The 20,009-nt window shown below is 50.2% G+C and overlaps 3 protein-coding genes across 3 annotated transcripts; 2 read left to right on the forward strand and 1 right to left on the reverse strand.

The window, feature by feature from the left end:
• Nucleotides 1–685: 685 nt before the first annotated feature.
• BO72DRAFT_532191 (proliferating cell nuclear antigen) lies at nt 686–5,505 on the reverse strand. The gene is made up of 10 exons (XM_040950422.1): nt 4,972–5,505; nt 4,712–4,911; nt 4,158–4,639; nt 3,650–4,101; nt 2,953–3,586; nt 2,023–2,090; nt 1,926–1,966; nt 1,431–1,860; nt 1,069–1,355; nt 686–1,009 (listed from the first exon to the last, which is right to left on the reverse strand). Exons 1-10 carry the CDS (start codon nt 5,018–5,020, stop codon nt 992–994), a joined length of 2,661 nt encoding a protein of 886 aa, XP_040796063.1. The 5' UTR covers nt 5,021–5,505; the 3' UTR covers nt 686–991.
• A 1,402-nt stretch (nt 5,506–6,907) lies between these two features.
• Nucleotides 6,908–10,049, forward strand: sha1 (putative calmodulin-binding protein Sha1). Its single transcript, XM_040950423.1, has 2 exons — nt 6,908–9,744; nt 9,799–10,049. Exons 1-2 carry the CDS (start codon nt 7,137–7,139, stop codon nt 9,909–9,911), a joined length of 2,721 nt encoding a protein of 906 aa, XP_040796064.1. The 5' UTR covers nt 6,908–7,136; the 3' UTR covers nt 9,912–10,049.
• A 1,898-nt stretch (nt 10,050–11,947) lies between these two features.
• BO72DRAFT_292435 (uncharacterized protein) lies at nt 11,948–12,934 on the forward strand. The gene is made up of 2 exons (XM_040940367.1): nt 11,948–12,463; nt 12,603–12,934. The coding sequence occupies exons 1-2, from the start codon at nt 12,060–12,062 to the stop codon at nt 12,655–12,657; spliced, it is 459 nt and encodes a 152-aa protein (XP_040796065.1). The 5' UTR covers nt 11,948–12,059; the 3' UTR covers nt 12,658–12,934.
• Nucleotides 12,935–20,009: the final 7,075 nt, after the last annotated feature.

The raw sequence follows: 20,009 nt of genomic DNA on the forward strand, positions 1-20,009 counted from the left end.
GAGATCCCTATCTCGTCTTTCTTTCTCGGTTCTTGGCCTATTCTCACGAATCAGCCTCCCGAGAAGAAATTTACCCTGCAAATGAGAAATTCGGAGGAATCTTCACCCAACCACCCGCTTCCCCCTCTTCTTCACGAAGAGGAAAAGCCGGTACTGCCCGCAAGGGCCTGGTGTGATATGCACCTGCAACTGGCATCAGAAACATCGGGGGAGTGAAGGAGCCAGGAAACTGGCCCCCTTTCGCTCGTTTCCCCATGGGAGAGTCGTTGCGAAGATTGTGTGCCACTGGTGACACTTTAGTGCAATACGCAGCATGCTCGGGTTTCTTTTCTTCACGGAGGACTGGGACCGGGTATAATTCGATTCCGATTATTCTGGTAGGGATGGCGCTTCACCCCTCTTTTTTTCCCAGGTCAGTTTTTACCACCCCCGCTCCCACTTGTCTGTTGGGCGATTGTTATATCGCTTGGTGGGAGACTGGAAAGTGCTTGTTTGAAGCCCCGCTAATTGTTGGGTTTGGGGCTTGTATGGTGCACCATCCATGCAAGCATTCTAGGGTGTCGGGCTGTTGGTGTCGTGCGGTGGTCGGACTTGGTGCAACTCATGGCAAGGATGAAAATAAGTGAACTGGCGACCAGCGTTATCATAGCATCAAAGAGCTTTTAGTAGAAATTTTCAATACATTATCCTAGGTCTCAACGCAGCTTTTCCGGCTTTTAAAACAACAATGTAGAATCGGCATCTCAAAGCGTCCAATTACCAGAATACTCAATTTCCCTTATAAACCAATTGAATTTTGAACAATTGAAACGCTTGATATCTAACAGGATATTATAATCGAAGTGAACCTTGACCCCCGTACACACAATCAAGGGATATTTTTCTGGTGTTGCGGTGTGTCAATGGAAACGAAATAGAAATGGAAATCGTGGCCTCCCTGTTGCTCCCTCTTTTATCATGATGGCATTCGTTGCTCTTCGCAATCATTAGTCTACTCCTCGTCACCAATCTGCGCACACAAGTTAGTCAGCGAGGCAATTCAAAGGAGGATCCAGCGTAGAGACAAACCTTAGGAGCAAGGTAAAATCTGAGATGGCCGCTTCCCAGACCATACTCGACGAGGAGGGGTACCTCCTGGGACAAGCACAGAGTCACCTTGTTGGACAAGTTGGTAGCCTTGCAGAAGTTGACGAGATACTTGAGAGAGAAAGTGAGGGCGACGGGCTCACTGAGAGCAATGGAGACGCTCTGCTCAGGCTTGTCGACGTTGCTGTGTTGACGGACAGTGACAGAGCCGCTTCCAATGTCACCCTGGCAGGAGAACTTGACACCCTCCTTCGTGGCCTCGATAACGACTGTGGAAAGGTCAGCTCAACCCAGCAACTACTCGTTCTCGATGCTGTTCCACATCGTTGTGCAAGGATGCATACCGGACTCGGAAAGAGCCATCAGGTCTCTGCAGATGCGCTGGAATTCGGCTGCCGGCATCTCAACCGTAGCAGCGTACTCTGTCTCGGGAATGGCCAGGTGTTCTTGATCGATGTCCATCAACTTGATATCGTACTCGCTCAGTCTGTCGGTCTCGGCACTCTCGAACATCAGGTTGACGGCATCGGGAGAATCCTCGGCCTTGAGGGTAAGGATATCTTCGTTCTGAGCAGCCCGCAGGACCTTGGTCAGGGAAACCAGGTTGATACCGAGGGCAATGTTACGGTCGCAGCGGTAGGGAGAAAATCCTTCAGCCTTGAGCAACATGGAAACGAGGGCAACATGGGAGTTATCCATGGCCTGTAGAGAGATTCCGGAGTCATTGCAATCGAAGTTGCAGTCCTGCACGAGATCCTTGATCGCGTCGACGACCTGGACAAGCTGATCTTAGCGACGGGGCGGGGTCGTTTGTGGGATTCAATGGTGAAGTTACGTACGCGCTTGAGAAGACTAGCTTGTTCGAGGCGAGCTTCCAACACTGTGAAGAGTTAAAATCGCAGTCAAGAGAAAGATTGAAGATTTGGCAAGGCATACTCTTGATGTGTAGTGGCGGTGTGGTAAGAGTAAGGACTAATTGAGATGAGCTTGATGGTAGGAATGTTCTGGGCAAAGGCAATTATATCAGTGAATGTGATAAGACGAAAATGCAGTGATCAAGAAACCGTGGGAAGAGGCGTACAGAGAGAAGTCGAGAGTTCTGTTGAGTGTGTCTTAAGTTGGAGAGAAATTAGCTAAAGGAGCAGAAAGTGCAGCAAGGTCGCGTCCGCGGGTTTCTTATTCCTACTAGTGGGGGAGGCACGCGTTCGGGTCGCGTCATACCACAGGCTGATATGACCAGTTACGGTTAGCCTGTAGGCCTGAGGCAGGAATCGGTTTGGCCCAGCACCAGCCCCCGCCTCATATACCCAGTGCTTAATGAGAGGAGGTAAGACTGCAAGTGGCATCTGAATGGAGTGAGATTGTGATTTGTTTTTAGTACGATATATACTACTGTTGCCATAATTATGATCGATTAATTGATGTGTTAAGATATGTACACAAGGCAATTTCTTCTTGACAAATGAGATAAACTGGCGACTGCCAGTAGGGATAGGTGCATTCGCAAGACGGTACAGAGTAAGAATATGCAGGCGAAGAATAGTAAACGATAGTGTACAGTTGAAAAAGAGAGAGATTGAGCCCTGCAACGCTTCGAATAAAGTAGATAATGCAGAGAAAAAGCGAAAAACGAATGCAACACCGCCCAAGCGCCTTTGACACCGGTCCACTCTATACATTTTTGGGTATCAATTGCATGATTTGCTGGCTAAGTTCGGATTCGAGTCGAGACCGGAGCAAGACTCTGAAGAGAAGAATATGTGCGAGGATCGAAGGAGGAAGTTACGACTGAGGTCTGATGGAGCAGTCGTAATAGATAGGTATGTGCGGATTGCCGATCAGATGCTCGTAACACGCTTCGCATACATAGTGCGAGGTCTTTGCTTGATGACCATCTCAAGCTCTTTCAGCATGTTTGTGTTTGCATCAGCACGATCTCGTAGAGCGGCTTGCCGTGCCCTGTCTTCTTTGACACGGGCGATGCGCTCTTCTCTGGTCATGGATGCCCTTTTATTGCGAGGCGGAAGAGCAATTGCTTCGAAGATCTCCTCTGCGTCATCTGCATTGTGGATGATGAACGAATCAGGCCTTTCTCCGTTCAAAGCCCTGAGTGCATCTGCCGGGCTCCCTTCAACAGCCGTGGAGCCCCCAAGGCTAGGGGTAGGTGACAGAGGGATTTTGATACCACTCGTAGGCCGCGAGTAGTCTGTGTTGGGTTGTCTGTCCAGTGCACTTGCCAGTGCTGACTTGCCCGCCTCCCATTCCTGAAGCAGACCCTTGATGTCTGCACCGATAGAATCATATTGAGGCACGAGGGTTGCCTCAAACTCGCTTGGGTCCGGCCGTTCAAGATTTGCGCTCGATGCCTCTCTGAGAATATGCATTTTTGCGTGCAGTGCCCGAATCCCTTGGGAAAGGGAGTTGATCCGACGGTACTGTGCACGAAGGTTGTCCTTGTTAGGCGAGGCGGTTGGTAAAGGAGAAGGAGGAATAGTATCAGCTAAAGCGACAGAAAGATTAGCTTCAGAGCGAGCATTGTACCACGTACCACGGGCACGCTTACTGTCTTCTTCGTTCAGAATGCTGGTCATTTTGTGGGTATTTTCCCCGGTCACGCTGGCCAGCTCGCGCATCTGTTCGACAGCAGTGGTCCATCTCGCAATATCAGACCCACCACCATCGGCCCCAAGGGCGAGAAGACAACAGAGAATGCTCTTTCTCACGACATAGAGTCTTCCGAATAGCGTCCGCAGCGCACGCAGAGAGTATTGGTCCTCGGTCGCTCGGTCCTGGTATAATCCCTGTGCCTCCACAAGCTCTTCTTCAGAAATGTCATAGATGTCGTAATATTTGGCCAGGTTTGCGTCATCGGTAAGAGGCTGTAAGGTCTGTTGTGCTTGGAGGTATCGACCTAGCATAGAGTGGAAGGATTCGGATACAGTACGGCGCAGTCTCAAGCATCGTCGTATTTGCGTCTGGTCTTCAAGTCTGCTGATCGGTGGCAAAGGTGTGCTTCTATGGAGGAGGTCAATCAAGGCCAGATATAGGAGCAAAAGGAGACGGCCACCTACATGCGGTAGCCTCTCGAGACCAGCTCGACTTCCTGTATAAACACGACTGATGCCGATGCAGCAGAGTCGAATCCCTGGGCATTGCCTATAAATGTCGCCGCTGCATCTACAGCTTGGTGCCGCAGATACTTCAACCACTGCCTCTTCGCGAATGCGAAATAGAACACTCCGATGACGGGGACCAATACCAGCAGCACCCCGATCTTCCATGGACTGAGTCCCGATGCGGGTTTTGAACGGCCCCATTGTATCAACCAAGCAACAGAGAAAGATGTCGACGCAGTCACAAGGGCCCCTTGTAGGCCAAAGGTCGCGGAAATCGAGGGAAGATCGGCAGGTCGTGCAGCAGAGAATACATCCGCGGCTGAAGTATAGGAAGGCGCACTGTGCTCGTTCAACAATTGAGACGCGACGATCACATAACCGAATTGTTCAAGGAATCGCTCGTTGTCGTTTCGTCCGACGCGCGAGTTCAAGGCCGACTGCAGGGAAAGGATTCGGGTTAGAAGTGCTTTCGGCGCAGGGAACCTCATGAATAAGCTATGGCGTCATACCGTGCAGGCATCATAGAGTTTACCCAGAGTTGCCCTCTGTCGCAAGACCTTCTGATCAAGTGGTTTGGGAAGTTTATTCCGAATGCGCTCTTGGAACTTTGAGGCTCCTCGTGGGGCGAAATCCGCCGCGGTGGAATCGGAGAAATCGTCGCTATGCTCGGTCTCCTGAACCGGCCAGTTTGCATCGTGCTCACCCTCCCCTGACGTGACAACGAATGAGACCTTGGAACTCCCACGAGGTGGATTGAGATCAAACTTACCTTGGAGATATTCAGCCAAGGGCGAGTTCTCATAGACAAGAGCTTCCATGATCGGTAAGCATTCCGGGGACGCGAAACGGGTGAGGTGGAGCGAAGCGACGGTTGAACCGGGAGGAAACGCAGGTCGGGTGTCTCGAATACAGATAGGTACAGTGTATCTCCAGAATGACCAGCGGGTAAGAAAATGGGATTATCGCAGGCCCATCTCCGCGACAATCCAATGGAGCGCGTGGTAAAGTCGAAGGAGAGGGAGTCAGGCAGAAGAATATTGAATAATGATCAGTGGAATCCGGTCGGGGGGCGAGAGGAGGAGAGGAAAGGAAACGGGAAATGAGCGTGAACGGCACTAGCAATTGGAAGTGGTGGAAATCGAGGCGTGTAAGGGAGGCTGAGTGGATACTTTCAAGAGGAACAGGAATAGACCGGACGACCGGTGCACTTTTAATGACGGAGAAAGATATACATAGCACGGATTACCCCTGGCAGATGGAGACCCGGAAGTTGGAACAGTGTGCACTGTGCAGCTGTGCAGAGGTACGGAGTTGCCAAAGAGGCCAAGAGGGGCCACGTTGGAGGATCAGACCATGTGTTGTGTAGTGCCAGAGTGAGTGAGAGTGCCTGCTAGTCTGGGGAAACTCGACCGCTGAGCTCTCATTCCACACGCAACTAGGGATTTAGGCGCCCCCCACCAGTGCCACCACCGATTGAAGCTCTGCACGAGAGGTCGATCCGGCCGATTTTGGTTGGTACCTAGTCTTTTTCGTTTTCGTGTTTTTTCTTTCTATTTCTCATGGAGATGAGGCTGTTGACCCTGCGCAGCATTTGGCCTACCGGAGTTGAATGCAATCTCAGCTTGTGAACGACTAGGTTATGAGTACCACCCCCCTGACCGAGGCTCGGAGCTTCGTTATGCAAGTCATTAGTCCGGCGTTGGAACGCAGCTGCCAATATATTATTCCCTTCGGCCTATTGGTACACTTGTTTCATATCGCTCAAATCGAGGTAATACGCGGAAGCCGGCGGCTATAACTACGGTCCATCAACTAGCGACAGTAATGGTCATATTCGAGTCGCCTAGCGTTGACATAAAAGTGGCCCATTCGCAACGCATCCTCCCCTATTATACTCAGGCTAATACGTATACGAAGTGCTCAACAATTTTCCGTCATCCAACAAGACTGACAAGGTCGCCATCTTCGCCAGGAACATTGACATTGATCACCATTTCTCTAGAGTTTCGAACCATATAGCATACTTTCAGGGGGTGTAGTGTAATGAGACACAGAGCACGAAAATGGTCATCTCGTTTTTCAGAAACCTCGGCAACCCAGCTGTTCTTCCATAAGGGCACCACCGTAAGTTGAGATTATAATCGTCATTGCCTTGCTCAACGCACATGCATGCGAGGGTTCATGGGTGATGACTCCCTGGCTGGACCCGACTTGCACAGGGCTCGCCCCTTCCCCGGAATGATGCACATGCACCTTGACGTATCCTTGCATTCTTAACTTTAATAATCCTCAATGTAGCTCACCAGTCGGGATCATAATACCGAGTTGCCTGAGATTCAAGCTAGGTTGAACTGTTATGAGTTGCGCGACCGCTAGTAACCGTGTTGGTCTCGTCCATACGCTTGCCTACGAGGTATATGGGTGACAGAGGAATAGTCATGTTGATGGAGTGCCGTCTTTAGCGAGTCACGTACAAGAGAATTTGTGTACAGGACTATTGAAGATAGAGGTGCGTACTATGAAATCGGCTGCATGACATAGTAAAGGGCTGGATTTAAGTGTGTCACATTTGATGCCTCAGGTGTCTAATCGCGTTGCGCCGGCAACTCACCTGTCAACACCGCGTCTCCATACCTCACATCCAGACCCATCTCGTCCCAAACTTCATTGGATTAGCTTTACTATTCGCCTCCTAACTAGGGAGTCCGCCATGCTCTTCGAGGTGTAATCGCCGAAGTTTCTTCTAACATATACTTCCTCTACTCGACGCGTTACCCATCGACGCAAGGCTACCACCATATATTTCCGCGATCAAGCATGTTGAGCCGGCAGAATTCCTAGAGCGATCCGAAAGTGACTTCAATCTATCACTGCCATCAATACGTCTCAACCCAGAAACAACGAGTATCTTATCTACTCCTTTTGAATATTAAGATGTCAAGCTACATCTATGATGCCGTAACCCCCTGCCCCTCGCGACAGGGGACTTCGGGGCTCAATCGAAGCAGCATTAGTGGCGCGCTCGATGGTCTGTGGGACACCAGCATCACCAGTAATGACTCCACCAAGAACATCGACTTTACGACCGATATTAGACCATCAGTGCTGACGGGCGTCAAGCCCAGGCGCAAAACTCAATCGAACGCGTCCTTCCTGATTCACGACGAATCCGAGGTAGACTCCGTGCAAGCTGCGCCTGGTTTAAGAAGGGCACCAAGTACCGCGACAACCATCGCTTCGTCTCACAGAAAGTCCTTGCTCGCCCAGCCGGCTCAGAGGTTTCGTCCTAAGGTTAGCTTTGTTGCTAGCCCGCAGAGAAAATCACGGCCCATAGGAGTCGTCACGTCAACGCAGCACAGAGAACGGGGCCAGGAAGAAAACAATGAGCTTTTACTGCAGATAAATGGCGCGAGACAGAAGCCTCAGTCTGGGGATGCACTCAAAAAAGCCGTTCGACGCAATACGGTCTACATACCTCCAGATGATACCACAGTTGCGAGCGTGTTCATGGGTCTATTCAGTCCCCAGAAAACCGAGAACGTTGAAAATCTTCTTCGAGAGGACACGCAGATCAACAGCCTGGAGGCACAGATCGCACGGAAACGACTGGCTAAACGGTCTCTCATTTCAGCGGCGCAGCGGGCGCCGTTGAATCCCAGCACGAAAATTGCCCAGGGGGCTAATATTCATGTCGACATGCCTGGCAAAAACGGTGGGAAGGAGAATATACCACCTGGATTATTCTTCATTGATAGTAAAAGAGACCACCAATCCTTGAAGACCAGAGCGCTCTGTGAGCGCAACCAGGCTTTTTTCTCGAGTGGGAATCAAACTCTCGGGGCCAAAGCTGCCTCAAAGCCGACGAACTCGGCGCTAGCTTCCAAGACAAACAATCGGATTCTTAACGAGAATCAGCCCGAGACCAGGAAATGCATATCCGAGATCGAGCCAGTCAAGAGACATCCAGTGAACAGCAGGAAGCAGACAACGTGTTTCAACCACGAAGCCTTGTCAGCCAAAAGTGATGAGGCTCCCATATCAGTGCGGAAGACCATGATGGCAAAGTCCAGAACCCCACAGGTTCTGGAAGCGAAAGAGCTCGCAAAAAATTCTTGTATCATCCCTGACAACATCACGAAGCCGGAACTGTACGAGGATGACTGGCTCGGGCACCAGGAGGTTCTATTGACCCAGCTTATGAATGAGTTATTGGACACCAGTAATCACAACGCCGGTTGTGTCGATGCTAGCAAACTCAGAAATGAGCTGCTAACCCTATACCAAGGTGCCTCTCTTATGCAATTGCAGAAACGGCTGAAGGCATCATTACTCTATGGTGCTCTGAGCCTGCCAAAGGATGTGCTCAATGATGCCAGCAAATTGTATCGAGATTTGGGTCTAAAGCGGAAATTCCTTGACTTTTGGATCCATACTTACGACTTGCAAACTCTCAGAGCAGCACTGGAAGTGATTACTGGGAGAGCGATTCCAAATTCGAAGCTGGCGGCAGGCATCGGCGACATTGGCGGAGAAAAGGCAATGAAACGGAAACTAGCAGGCTTCTTGGATATTTTCCTTTTGCAGAACCAGGATATGGATCGACATCCACTAGACCGGGGAGGAGAGGATGGAGACATCGCAGGACGTGCATACCGTCGAACCTTCCTCCGGAGCATCATGATCATTGTTCTCCTGGATCAAGCAAAGCAATGCTCTGAGGTGTCTCTACCATATCTCCTTTTTCAACCTTCGTCCTTGTACAAGTCCTCCAATGCTGTCTTGCAGGCATTGGGTCAATTGTTATTGCCATCGTGTGGCGACATCATCAAGGCGCTGTATCATCTTAATTGCCAGTTGTCATATGAGCAGCGATCCTTGGTGGAGTACCAATTTGGGATTAACAATATTGCTGTGGATCTGCGCGATGGAGTGAGATTGGCACGACTTGTTGAGTTGTTGGTTTTGAAGTCAGTCTCAGTTGGAGAGTCGGAAGATCAGATCCGGCCATTGTCCAGCAGGCTTAGGTTTCCCTGCATGGGACGGACAGTAAAACTGTTTAATGTGCAGATCACCTTGGAATCACTGTCTTCGATGGACGATACAAGGAAGCTTGTCCACAATCTGCGCGCGGAAGACATCGTGGACGGGCATCGTGAGAAGACCATTGGACTACTTGGGGGGCTCGTCAACACTTGGGGTCTCGACAGGCTTTTGAATAGTCATGGATTGCGGAGGGAAGTTCATCGATTGAAGGCGGCCACTTCCCGATTTGACATTGAGGATCCCGAAGGTTTGATTTCAGCTTCTTTGGGCATTTCAGGAGGCGAGAACGACATAATCAGATCATTGCTCAAACAATGGGCGAGTACCCTAGCGGAGAACAATGGGCTGCACCTTGAGAACTTCAGCACGTGCTTTAGCGATGGGAAAATGTACGAGTGCATTGCCAACGAGTACGAGGGGCATATGGTTGCCGATGCTCAATCGTTGTCATCGACCCTGGAGTCTCGCCTTCAAGCTTTCGGCTGCAGTGCGCCGCTTGGTGAGTTAATGGCGACTACCCTGATCGTTTCTGCAACGACTAACCAACCTTTAGTGAAACTGATATGCCCATCTGCTTCTGGTGCTCATATCCCCGACGCCGACTTCACGATCGGAGTCCTCGCCTTCCTCTGCTCTCGAATATTATCTTCCATCAAACGGGCATGAAAAGCTTAGGTAGATGCATCGCAACATCATTTGGAGGGCGGACCTCATGAGCAGCAAACAGCAAGCGAGGGATTCACTACTTTGCGCATAATTTGCTGAGCGTTGGAAAGAACAGAACTGAGTCATTAGGGTAACGAGGAGTTTACCAGGAAGTTTGGGTTTATTTTCATAGGGGACTCGCTCCAGCCACCTTCACCGATACCAATATCAATGTCAACATTTTATGCCGAATGTTTAGGAGCTACAGTGCAAAGCAAATACTCCAAGTTATGAACTCGTTCAGAAGGGCCATCAAGATGGGCATATGGCGCCTTCTATCTGCCAGGCCCTGATACACAAACAGCGATGGACTTAGCGGCATGGATCTATAGAAGAGATAGTATATGATTTGAAAGCATGACAGTACAGTACTCAAGGCTCATCTGTGTCTCAATAAACAGACCCCGGAATGGTCTTCCTTCTCTTGCCTCCCTCTTCATAACACCAGTCGATAGAACCATGCTATCCAGAAAGACGAGTACTCTACCCCGTATCGTTGCTCCCATCTTACTGCCTAACTCCCGGCCCCTATAGCTTAGGTCAGACCTCGCTCACCCAGCATCACAAAGCACCTTGCTCTGCTCCGGACCCACACAGCATACGAGCTATATCCTCAAGACTTGGTCGGCTCAACGGATGTCGCGTTGCGCAAGGCCCGAGTAAGGCCCACGCTGATTGTGAATCCCAGGTGCCTGCCTACCCACACAGGGAACGCAATGTTGATGCCTACACCGTCGAACCTGTATCCATGGGGAGCAGACTGCAGCAATCCGGAGCGATTCTACAGACAGCACAACACAGCACAGCTTCCATATCACACCCAGGTCAGCCATGCATTTCCCTTACGTGGGTCGTTCAACCGATGATGCTATCCCAAGCATTCCCGCGTGGAAGGCTTTGCGTCACCGAGATTGGCAACTCCTACTTTTATCGGAAGAAGGAGTTCTGCTAGAAAATGCCACCGAATATCATATTATATCATATCCCCAACCTCCGTGCGCGGGCCTTCGCAGCCAGGATCGTTTTTGAAATAGTGAAGTAACGAAACTTACGGTGGTAGGCCGTGACAGAACGGATAAAAATAGGAAATTAAGTGATTGACGGTCACCCCTTCAGCCCTGTCGCCTGTTCCATCATACATAGTAGTAACCACTACTAGGAAGTATTGCTAAGGGCTAGGATCATCGCCACGGGAAAGATACGGGGAGGCCTGATGGGGGATGACATCACAAGGTCACATTTTTTTCCGTCCGTGTTGTGGTGAATGTGATTTGTTTGGGTGAGAGAGTGAGTGAGTGACTGACTGACTGACTTAACCATGATTAATTTAGGGATAGTAGAAGGAAGTATAGGGTGAGAGGAGTATGAGTAAGATAGTCCCAGCTGCTGATGATAAGCCGGTATAGCCGGAGATCTCAGCCACTAATTGAGAGTGAGAAGGCTGCAAACAGTGGGTGGCAGGGCGATGACGTAGCCAACGCTTCTGCTTTTGTTCGGCCCCGAAAATATCCGGACTGTTGTGTCTACTTGTCTCGGTATACATTCTCTTTTCTAACATCTTGTTGTTTTCGGGGGGGGATTAGATTTGTAAATGCATAAGAGTTCTGACATAACCTCAGCTGTATAATGATATAATCCACAATGACTATCAATGCGAACAAACTTGAATAGCAGGTCAAATGACAAATGCGGGGAAAGTAACAGAGAGAGAGAGAGAGAGAAACACCCGTGACATTCGAGAAGTTTGCCCAAAAGGGAAAGTAGGCAAAGTCTCAGCTGGCACTGAGTGCATCATCATGGAGAAAACTTGACCTCTCTTACTCTCTAGGCGGTCGGAGCTTCTCTCACTGTGTCTCTCTTGCGCTCTCTCCTTACAACCCGACATTAGCGGCCTGCACTCTACTCCTTTGGAACGTTGGAGGAGGCTTGAGTTAAGCTACCTAACCACCCTCCATCTCCCTCAAATGTGTGCTGGATCAACCTTATTTGCACGAGCTATCATTGGACAAGATACAGATCGCCCGCCTCATGATCATTCCCCCCCCCCGTCGTGTCGATCGCTGATGCGGAGAGGAACAAGGTAGGTTGGCCTTTGAATATCATCCGAGCATGCATTGTGAACTTACATTGCACTCACCACACGGCCGACGGGCCGATCAGTCAAGTCAATTCACTCAATCAACTCGGCTCTTGAGCGGAGATCCCAACTGCTTTTTATCTCCTCATTCCTTCTCCTCCGTCTTCCCCTTTCATTTGGGTCGCAATGGATGGCAGTGCTGGCGATGTGGTTCTTGGCGATTGATAGTCCCTGAGACCATCGAACGCATAGCCTCATTATCTGGACTGCTAAAAAGCAATTCTGCCTCTGCACGGTATCCATCCGACGTGTTCCTGTTCAATCGTCGCGGTGCCAAGAACCAGCTATGCATCACTGAAGCAGATGATCGACGGCGATCCTCGTCCAAATCAGGAACTCCCGTTTCTCCTATCGCGAGCGATTTCTCAGCCGAACGGCCTCCCCTTGTCCTCCCTCCACATCGGTAACGTCTTGGCCAGACAGTGCAAAAGGCATTTGGAATGGGGTGGGATCTTGGCATCGCTTGGCCGCGCGACCAACTCAATTTGAACCGTCCAGCAACAAATTGCACCGAGTAAGGCAAGGCAAGGAGAGAAGAAGGAATGTGATCGAGAGCGGAGTACGGGATAAGTCGGTAGCCGCGGGATGGAGAGGAGGTGTTTCTATTAGGGAGCGGGTTGCATCCTCAACCGGCCAGACCTTTCTTTTCCCGCGGCGGTATTATGGCTGTGTTCTCTCTTGGCAAAGGTAAGCTGCTCCGGTCGTCACACCAGAGGGGGGGTGGGAAGGCGAAGTCATCGGACGTTGCCAAGCAATGCTGTGGAATGTTGCCGTGGCCGGTCAGAAGAGAGAAGTTGAGTAAGGGGCAGTCGGACGGGGGGGACAGTCTTTGCTTTTCAACTCCCAGAGCAACTGCCGCCAACTGATCGCTGCATGGAAGGGGACTCAATGTTTCCCCCCTTGGCGCTCTTGGCGGAGGGGTCTTGGCCTTCTCAGTCGGGAATTCACTGAGAGGTGCGGGTGATTTTCTCTCTACCCCTTGTGTCTCTCCGTCTCCAAATGGGGGAGGACGGACGATCACAAGACCCGTTCTATGCTATGTACGGTCTGCGGAATCCCTCCCAGGGGAGAATGTCATCACCTTCTCCTTGCCCTTTGGTGGCATTGGCATTGACACATTCCCAATGGTTACCTACTATGGTAGGATTCCGGACGTGCAATTGGACCCGGCAGGTCGGTCACCCAGGCTTAGACTTTCTAGACCCTCTCTCTTGCCACGGCTGCCCCTACGATTGACGCCGAGTTCTGGACCCTCAAGCAAGGGTGAGGTGCCCCCCCATGTGCGACTTGGGTTGTTGACCATCACTGCAGCAGCGGGATCTGGCCCAGCAGCCCAAGCAACGATCTTATATTCCGTGTATCCAACTTACTGTACATGGTATGGTATTGTGGTTACGGCGAACGAGGGCCAGGCCGAGCTTTCACCAAAAGTACCTCCAAGGTGCAGAGGTGCAGCATGGGCGGAATTCCGAATCCTTCCATGAAAAGAATCGAACATGCCACCCATCTGGTGAGCTCGGAGAGACAGGTGCGGGTTGCAGCTGTCATGACGGCAACCTCGCATACGGTACATCCGGTCTGAGTGCGGGCTAAGCTAAACTTGAGGGAGGAGGGGGAAGAAGCAAGTACGAGGGGGTTCATTGAATGATTCGACGATTAGCTCAAGAGTAAAAAAACGCTCGGTCCATCTCCCACCATCCGCGGAGGAAGAGAAAGAGGGGGTGGTTTAGAGGGCAATATGCGCCGGGTCGGCCGACCCTAAAGCGGTTGGTTATATGGGATCAAGAGGCTGACCACCAGACACGCAGTGATTGCCGTGCCGGACGGCGTGTTTTGGGGTTTACTCGATCTGGGGCGTCGTGCATCAGGAGGCAGAAGCGCCGGCGCAAATCCGCGAACGACGTTCTTCCGTTGCTGGTGGAGCGAGAGGGAGAAGGCGAGTGAGCGAACGAGCCAGAAGAGTAGAAACGAGGAGGCGAGAATAGGGTATAGTAAGCCATTGTTAATGGTGTCTTCCCTCCACCCCCTCTCTGCCTCTTCCCAACGAACTCCTCCGGAGTAAATGAGACGACTGGGTGCTTTTGTGCAGTGCACACGGGGCTTAGTCTTACTAAGGTAATTAAATCCCTCATACAATTTGGCCCTTGGGGCCGACGTCGGCCGTTCAGCAGTACGGAGTACGGATACTTGGCTGCCTTCTGGTCACCAGGACCAATAAGATATGACATATACCCCCCCGTTCGTATGTATGAGATGCTGTAGTGTATGCCACCATGCCTACTCACTCCCCCTTGGGGTGGAGGGTGGTGGCTGCTCCGTACTCGACAAGAGCCCTGTCAAGTGTGAAGTTATGCTATTCTTATCCCATTGAGAGATGATCCGGGAACGGGTCTGAATATGTATAAGGGGTGGATTATACAGGGGCAGCCATCAGCCCTCAACACTATACTGGTGTGTACAAAGTCGAACAAGGTGTCAAAAGCTACAGGGGTAGAAAAAAAAAGTACAGTACTGATTCCGCAGGACTCCACCCTCCTCTCAATTTCCACAACAAACCACTCAGACAATCGCATTCAAGACTCTGCTTGTTCTTTTGTTCGTTTCGATCATGCTTGATTGCTTGCTTTGCTTTGCTTTGCTTTGCTTTGTTTGTGTTTGGAAACACTGTCTGTTGTCACTTGATTTTCAATAGCAGTGTAGAGTCGGGGAATCCACTTTGCACACGTACGACGTGTTGTTTATTTTCCGTTGCTCCACTACTCCATACTATACTATGGAGTGCAATGGTCCGATGCACTTGAACCCCCTCCCCTCCCCACCCCACGTCTTGAATCCTTCTCCGTCTCCCCTCTCAAGGCAAATGTCATGAAGGCTGGGGTGGTGTGCAGTTACTGCCACCGTGGACAGCACTCACTAGCTGAGGTACTCAATGATTTCCTCTTTCGGGTAGCCGGTGACTGACTGATTGACTGAAGTAGACAATCGAGTTGAAGCTGCCGGCAGCCCGACGTACTCCGTCCGGCCTTATTTACGTTGTTTTGCACTTCACTCCAGCATATAGGAACCACTGTAGGCTCTCGTTGTGGATGCTCCACGCTCAGCAATAAGCTAAGCTCATCTGCCTCTAACACCCCCAACGAAAGTAATTGCTCGTCATTGATGTTATCCCACATGAAACACACGAGTATAGAGTAACTTAGTGATCAACTACCAGACCCAACCAACAATCCCCCAATCCTCCCTCCGATCCTCCGCAATTCCAAAACCCCAGGATTTTCAACCAAAGATGATGGGACTGTTACCCGGACCCCAAACGCCCCCAAACGCCCCCAAACGCCCCCAAACGCCCTCCCCCCAGGAATCAGGATCCCTTCCACGCTACATAGTACCTAGTACTGTACATCATTAGGCTGGGTTGTGTTTGTTTTTGCGTACCCCCCGAGCCGTGCCCGGTAAGCCACCATGCACCCATTTCCCTCCCCCCGGTTTGTATGAGTGTTGTTGTTGGTGTTGTGTGCCCCCCCCCCGGTCCCCCGGGATTACTGGAGGTAGTGTTCCCGGACGCGCGAGCTTCTTTAGCTTAGCTTAGCCTGGAGCATGGCCTAAATCCTGTGGTTGTGTTTGTTGGACTGCATGTACTGTACTTTGCAAGACCCTGGTTCGAACACTGCTGTAGGCTGTAGGATGATGAGGAGGAGAAGGAGGAGGAGGGGAGGGGATTGAACACTCCGGAAGAAGGGGGGTCTAGATTTGCGGAGGAGTGGTCGCCATGGCTTTTTCTCTTGCGTGCTCTCGTTCTCACTTACATTGAGTACGGCGTGCCGTACAATAATAGCTGAGGGTGCTTACTTGTCCGTTTACTTGTTTATTTGCCTGCCCTGAAGTCATGGTCATAGTCATGGAGACTCGGGAGGGTCAAGGTAGATAGATGCCTGGGAGGGTGTAACTCGGATGAAACTGGTCCTCCGCCCCTCCCTTCTTTTCTATTTGTGTGTTGATTGGATAAAGGTTGTAGTAATATTAACGTGGGGGAAAGAGGATCGATTAACTTGATGAGGTAATGCAGACGAGCATTCAGTTTGACATTTGCTGTTTCGTTGTCGGTGTGCGTGTTTTTCTTTGTTGTGTGTGTGTGGATTGGAGGGTTGGAGGACAAGTGGTCGCTTCACTTGTATGTGATCTATGACCTATTGAAGTTGGGGATACTGTCAGAGAAGAAAAGGCTCACCGAGGAGAGGTTTTGAAACTCCCCTCCTGCTAAGCTAGGCTCAGCTCAGCTCCGCTTAGCTACCCAGTACTCTTCTCAAGTGATCATGACTGGATCCCGGGATATCGTCGGAGGGCAGAGGCAGAGAGAGAAGGAGGGCGGTGATGGAACCTGATTGCTGGGATGAGGTGGCTTTTGCATTCGGCGATCTGATAGCCATGATGCCCGTGTGAGTGGAGATTCTCTATTGACAAGAGAGGCAGGAAATTTATTTATTTTTTTTTTGAGAGGAGAGCTTGGGTCATTGGTTGCGTGACTTTGTGCCCAGGGCCATGGTGGTGGTGGAGTCGTGACAAGGTGGGGATAATCCCTGAATCGTGGGAAGCTTGTCCAAGAACTCTCGCCGAGTAGTTGAATCGTAATCCATGGAAATCATTCATGGCATACATGTGAGTACATACAATGGCTACCCTAAAAGTGGAGGACAATTAACTATAATCATACACAGTTAACAACATCAAAGTTAGATCTCCGCTTTTCTTTTATCGGGGCGATCCAAATAGGACTGTCATGTCATGTCATGTCAGATCAATGATCATGAGAGTCACGTAGGGTTCAAGTTCTTACCAATGCACTAAAGTGATCGCTTGCCTTGCTCCCAATTCCCTCTGCGTATAGAGTAGGGTTGCCAGGCTGAAGAGAAGATCAGATCAGGTTCGCTGTGGTCTCCGGGCACTCAATTCGCGCTTACCTACCGTGGGTCCCCGCCTGTCCTCTTCCCTCGTCGCTTGTTGGCGTAGCTTCGCTGACCGCTTCTCTGACTGCTAGTCAGTCAGTCAGTCAGTCAATCCATTTGCCCTTTGCCCATCGCCCATCGGGCATGAGTTACTACTCAACTCATCCCTAGACACTGGCAGATGGAGAACAATGGATCTCAATCATTCCCCCCCCCCCGGACACAAACCACTTTCCCACTTCTCCCCGGAAAATACGGCATCTTCAGCCCAGCTACTGCGTAACAAGTTTTGATCTCTCGGGACTGGAGTTGGATGATTCGACGACCCCTTAGTTCGTTGTCGCTGACCCCTACCTTAGGTTCACATAATTGCTTTTTCTTTACCTTCTTCGTCTGGGAGACAGGCACCTAGAGCTTGGCGTACGCACTGCGGAATGTGTGTTGTCTTGTAAGTAAATTCGTATAGTGTCTGTATGGATGTGGGAGTGTATGTAAGAATACGATTCTTCCTGAGGGATACTTGATGCTGTCAGTTTTCTTCTCGGCACTGGTTCCCTGTTCCTAAGCCCTGCTCTGCGCCCCCCCTTCTCTTTTCAGGCAGGGAAATCCTGGAGCTGATGATCGTCTTGGGAATTTCTTGTCATGAATGCCTAAATCTATATTTGTCGATGGGTGCTGGGATATGGGAAGGTGATTCTCTTCTTGGCTTTTTTTCTTTGTTCTTGGTGGTCATTCGGTACATGGTTGTTGTAAAGGATGACTTAAGGCTTTTCGAAATGTTGTTGTCTGGTTTCGGGCTGGGATGAAGTATGAGTATAAGCTCTGTAGGACAGTGCTGGCGCCGGGAAGTAAACAATGACAAAGCCATCATTCATCTGCACCATCAAGATTATCACGTTCTGTTTTTTCTGTTTCAGTTTTCATCGGTTCCATTGATGTACTACTACTGTACGAATGAAGTCTAAACTCACAGATCAAAGACATCGTAGATCGATTTGTCGCATGTGGTCAGCCTCAGGGCTTGTTTCAGATACTTGACTCAACCTAACTAACTGCCTTACAACAGTAGCTCGACCTTCATTTGTCCGTAGTTGCTCAGATCCACGGACGCACAACTGCCTACGTACTATGCACCTGCATCTATCTGACCTCCCCGTAGTCTACTGTACCGACGATATAAGATCACACTGCATGCTTATCCATCGAACTATCCAAAAACACTAGTGGATTAAAGTGTGTGGCTCAGTTTCAATAGAACCCAAACAGACCACCCAAAAGACAATTCCAAAATGTAGCACAGCCAAGTGCCAGCAAGTTGATCAACTATAGTTTCCGCCCAGACTGCTCTATTGATTCAGAATAAGCTGTGACCTCTTTCGCTTTTTTTTTTTCCTTCTCGGCTTGCTTCTTTTCTAATTCGGGGGTCTAGTTATCACTCAAATCACTACGAACTTTAAAGTCAGTGTGAGGAAGGTTACGGACCACCGTGCATCCCCATCATTCATTTCGACCGATCTAGTCCTTTGCGATCTCCGCCGGTACGGCTGCTAGATCTGATGCGAAGCGATTTTTTTTATCGATGAGTCTCAAGCCATAATCGGGGTTGATTTGTAGGATGGGGGGGGCTAGATCTCCAAATCATGGGGCTCACCACTTTCCAGACTGCTGGACTCTGGGCTGTAGGCCTCGAATTCTCTTTACGGTCATTGTCATTAACTCGATAGCGTCATGAACCGTCATGTCCGTGAGTCTCGGGAGGAGGAGAGGAGGGAAGGGCTGGAATTCTTCCCATGGTTGGTGACGGAGTTAGGTGGTAGCCGTTGCAGAAAAGGAGGGTCACCATCCATCATACTCCGGGGTAAAGAAGAAGTAAGCTTGAAAGTCTCTCTTCCCCACGTCGTCATCACAGGGGGTCAGGGGGAAGGGTGTGCAGAAGATAGTTAGGAAGGTGAGTCTTAACGAGTCTGGATGGCCGATGACCGGAGAGGTAGGAAGAATAGATCGGGGTCCAGACGTTCTACTCTTACTCTTTTCTTCCCCCTCCGGACGGGATTGTGAGATAATGATGAGCAAGTTCGAAACTTCACTTTCCACAGTCGTGGTACGATGTTGTTTTTTTAGTGTCTGATCGGCATTGTCTGGTCTTCTCTTTCTGAGTACTGGACAGTACGACTGAATATCTAACCGACACGACTGGCGTTTCCTATCTGGTTCCAAGCACTAAGGTCAAATGCGCACTAGCCTCTTCGTCAATCAGGGGCACACACACACACACTTCCACTCAGTTGCGTAGCTCAACTTCCCAGCGATGGGAACCGGGAAAGGCTTTACGTCAGAGCCGCCAAGATCGTGGCTTTTCCGGATCAGGAACGAGCTGGCAATTGGAACCAGCTCTATTGCTCAAGTGTGTCTCGGCAAAGGCAATAGTCGAGAGAATACCAAGCATTCATTATTGAAATTGATAGAGGACAAGTGCGAGGACTTGTAGCATTGTGTTTGATTCAGGGGGTTTGATATGCAAGAAGGAATTCGAGGTTAAGGGGAACAATAAGTGAGGCGCGTGAAGTCATTGCTTTAGTTACATTGGGAGGGAGAGGATGAGAAAGACTGGGAAGGACCCCCATTAGATGTCCGTCCTAACTACGTATGTCGTAGCGACAGTGCGACACCGTCCTCGCCGAGAGACCAGCCATGCTAGACTCTTCCTAGACGGACTTACTCCATTACTCTGTCATGCGGAGTAGTTAGTTAGCTAGCTAGCAAGCTACTCAACACATCGCGGTGCGACAAAGCACCCAACGGGTGCATCTCAGGTAGAGAGATAAGGAGAAAGGGAGTCCTACTTTATGCATGAATAATGAGTAACTAAACCTTACGCCAGAATAACAACAATCAATCGGACATAAACTAAACTCGACTGGTGCTAGAGGCCCTAACCCATCGCCAAAGGCTTAGAGCGAAGCATTGCTGAAACGGCTT

The sequence above is a fragment of the Aspergillus fijiensis genome (genome assembly GCF_003184825.1).
Source record: "Aspergillus fijiensis CBS 313.89 unplaced genomic scaffold BO72scaffold_83, whole genome shotgun sequence".
In the NCBI taxonomy this organism is placed as follows: Eukaryota; Fungi; Ascomycota; class Eurotiomycetes; order Eurotiales; family Aspergillaceae; genus Aspergillus; species Aspergillus fijiensis.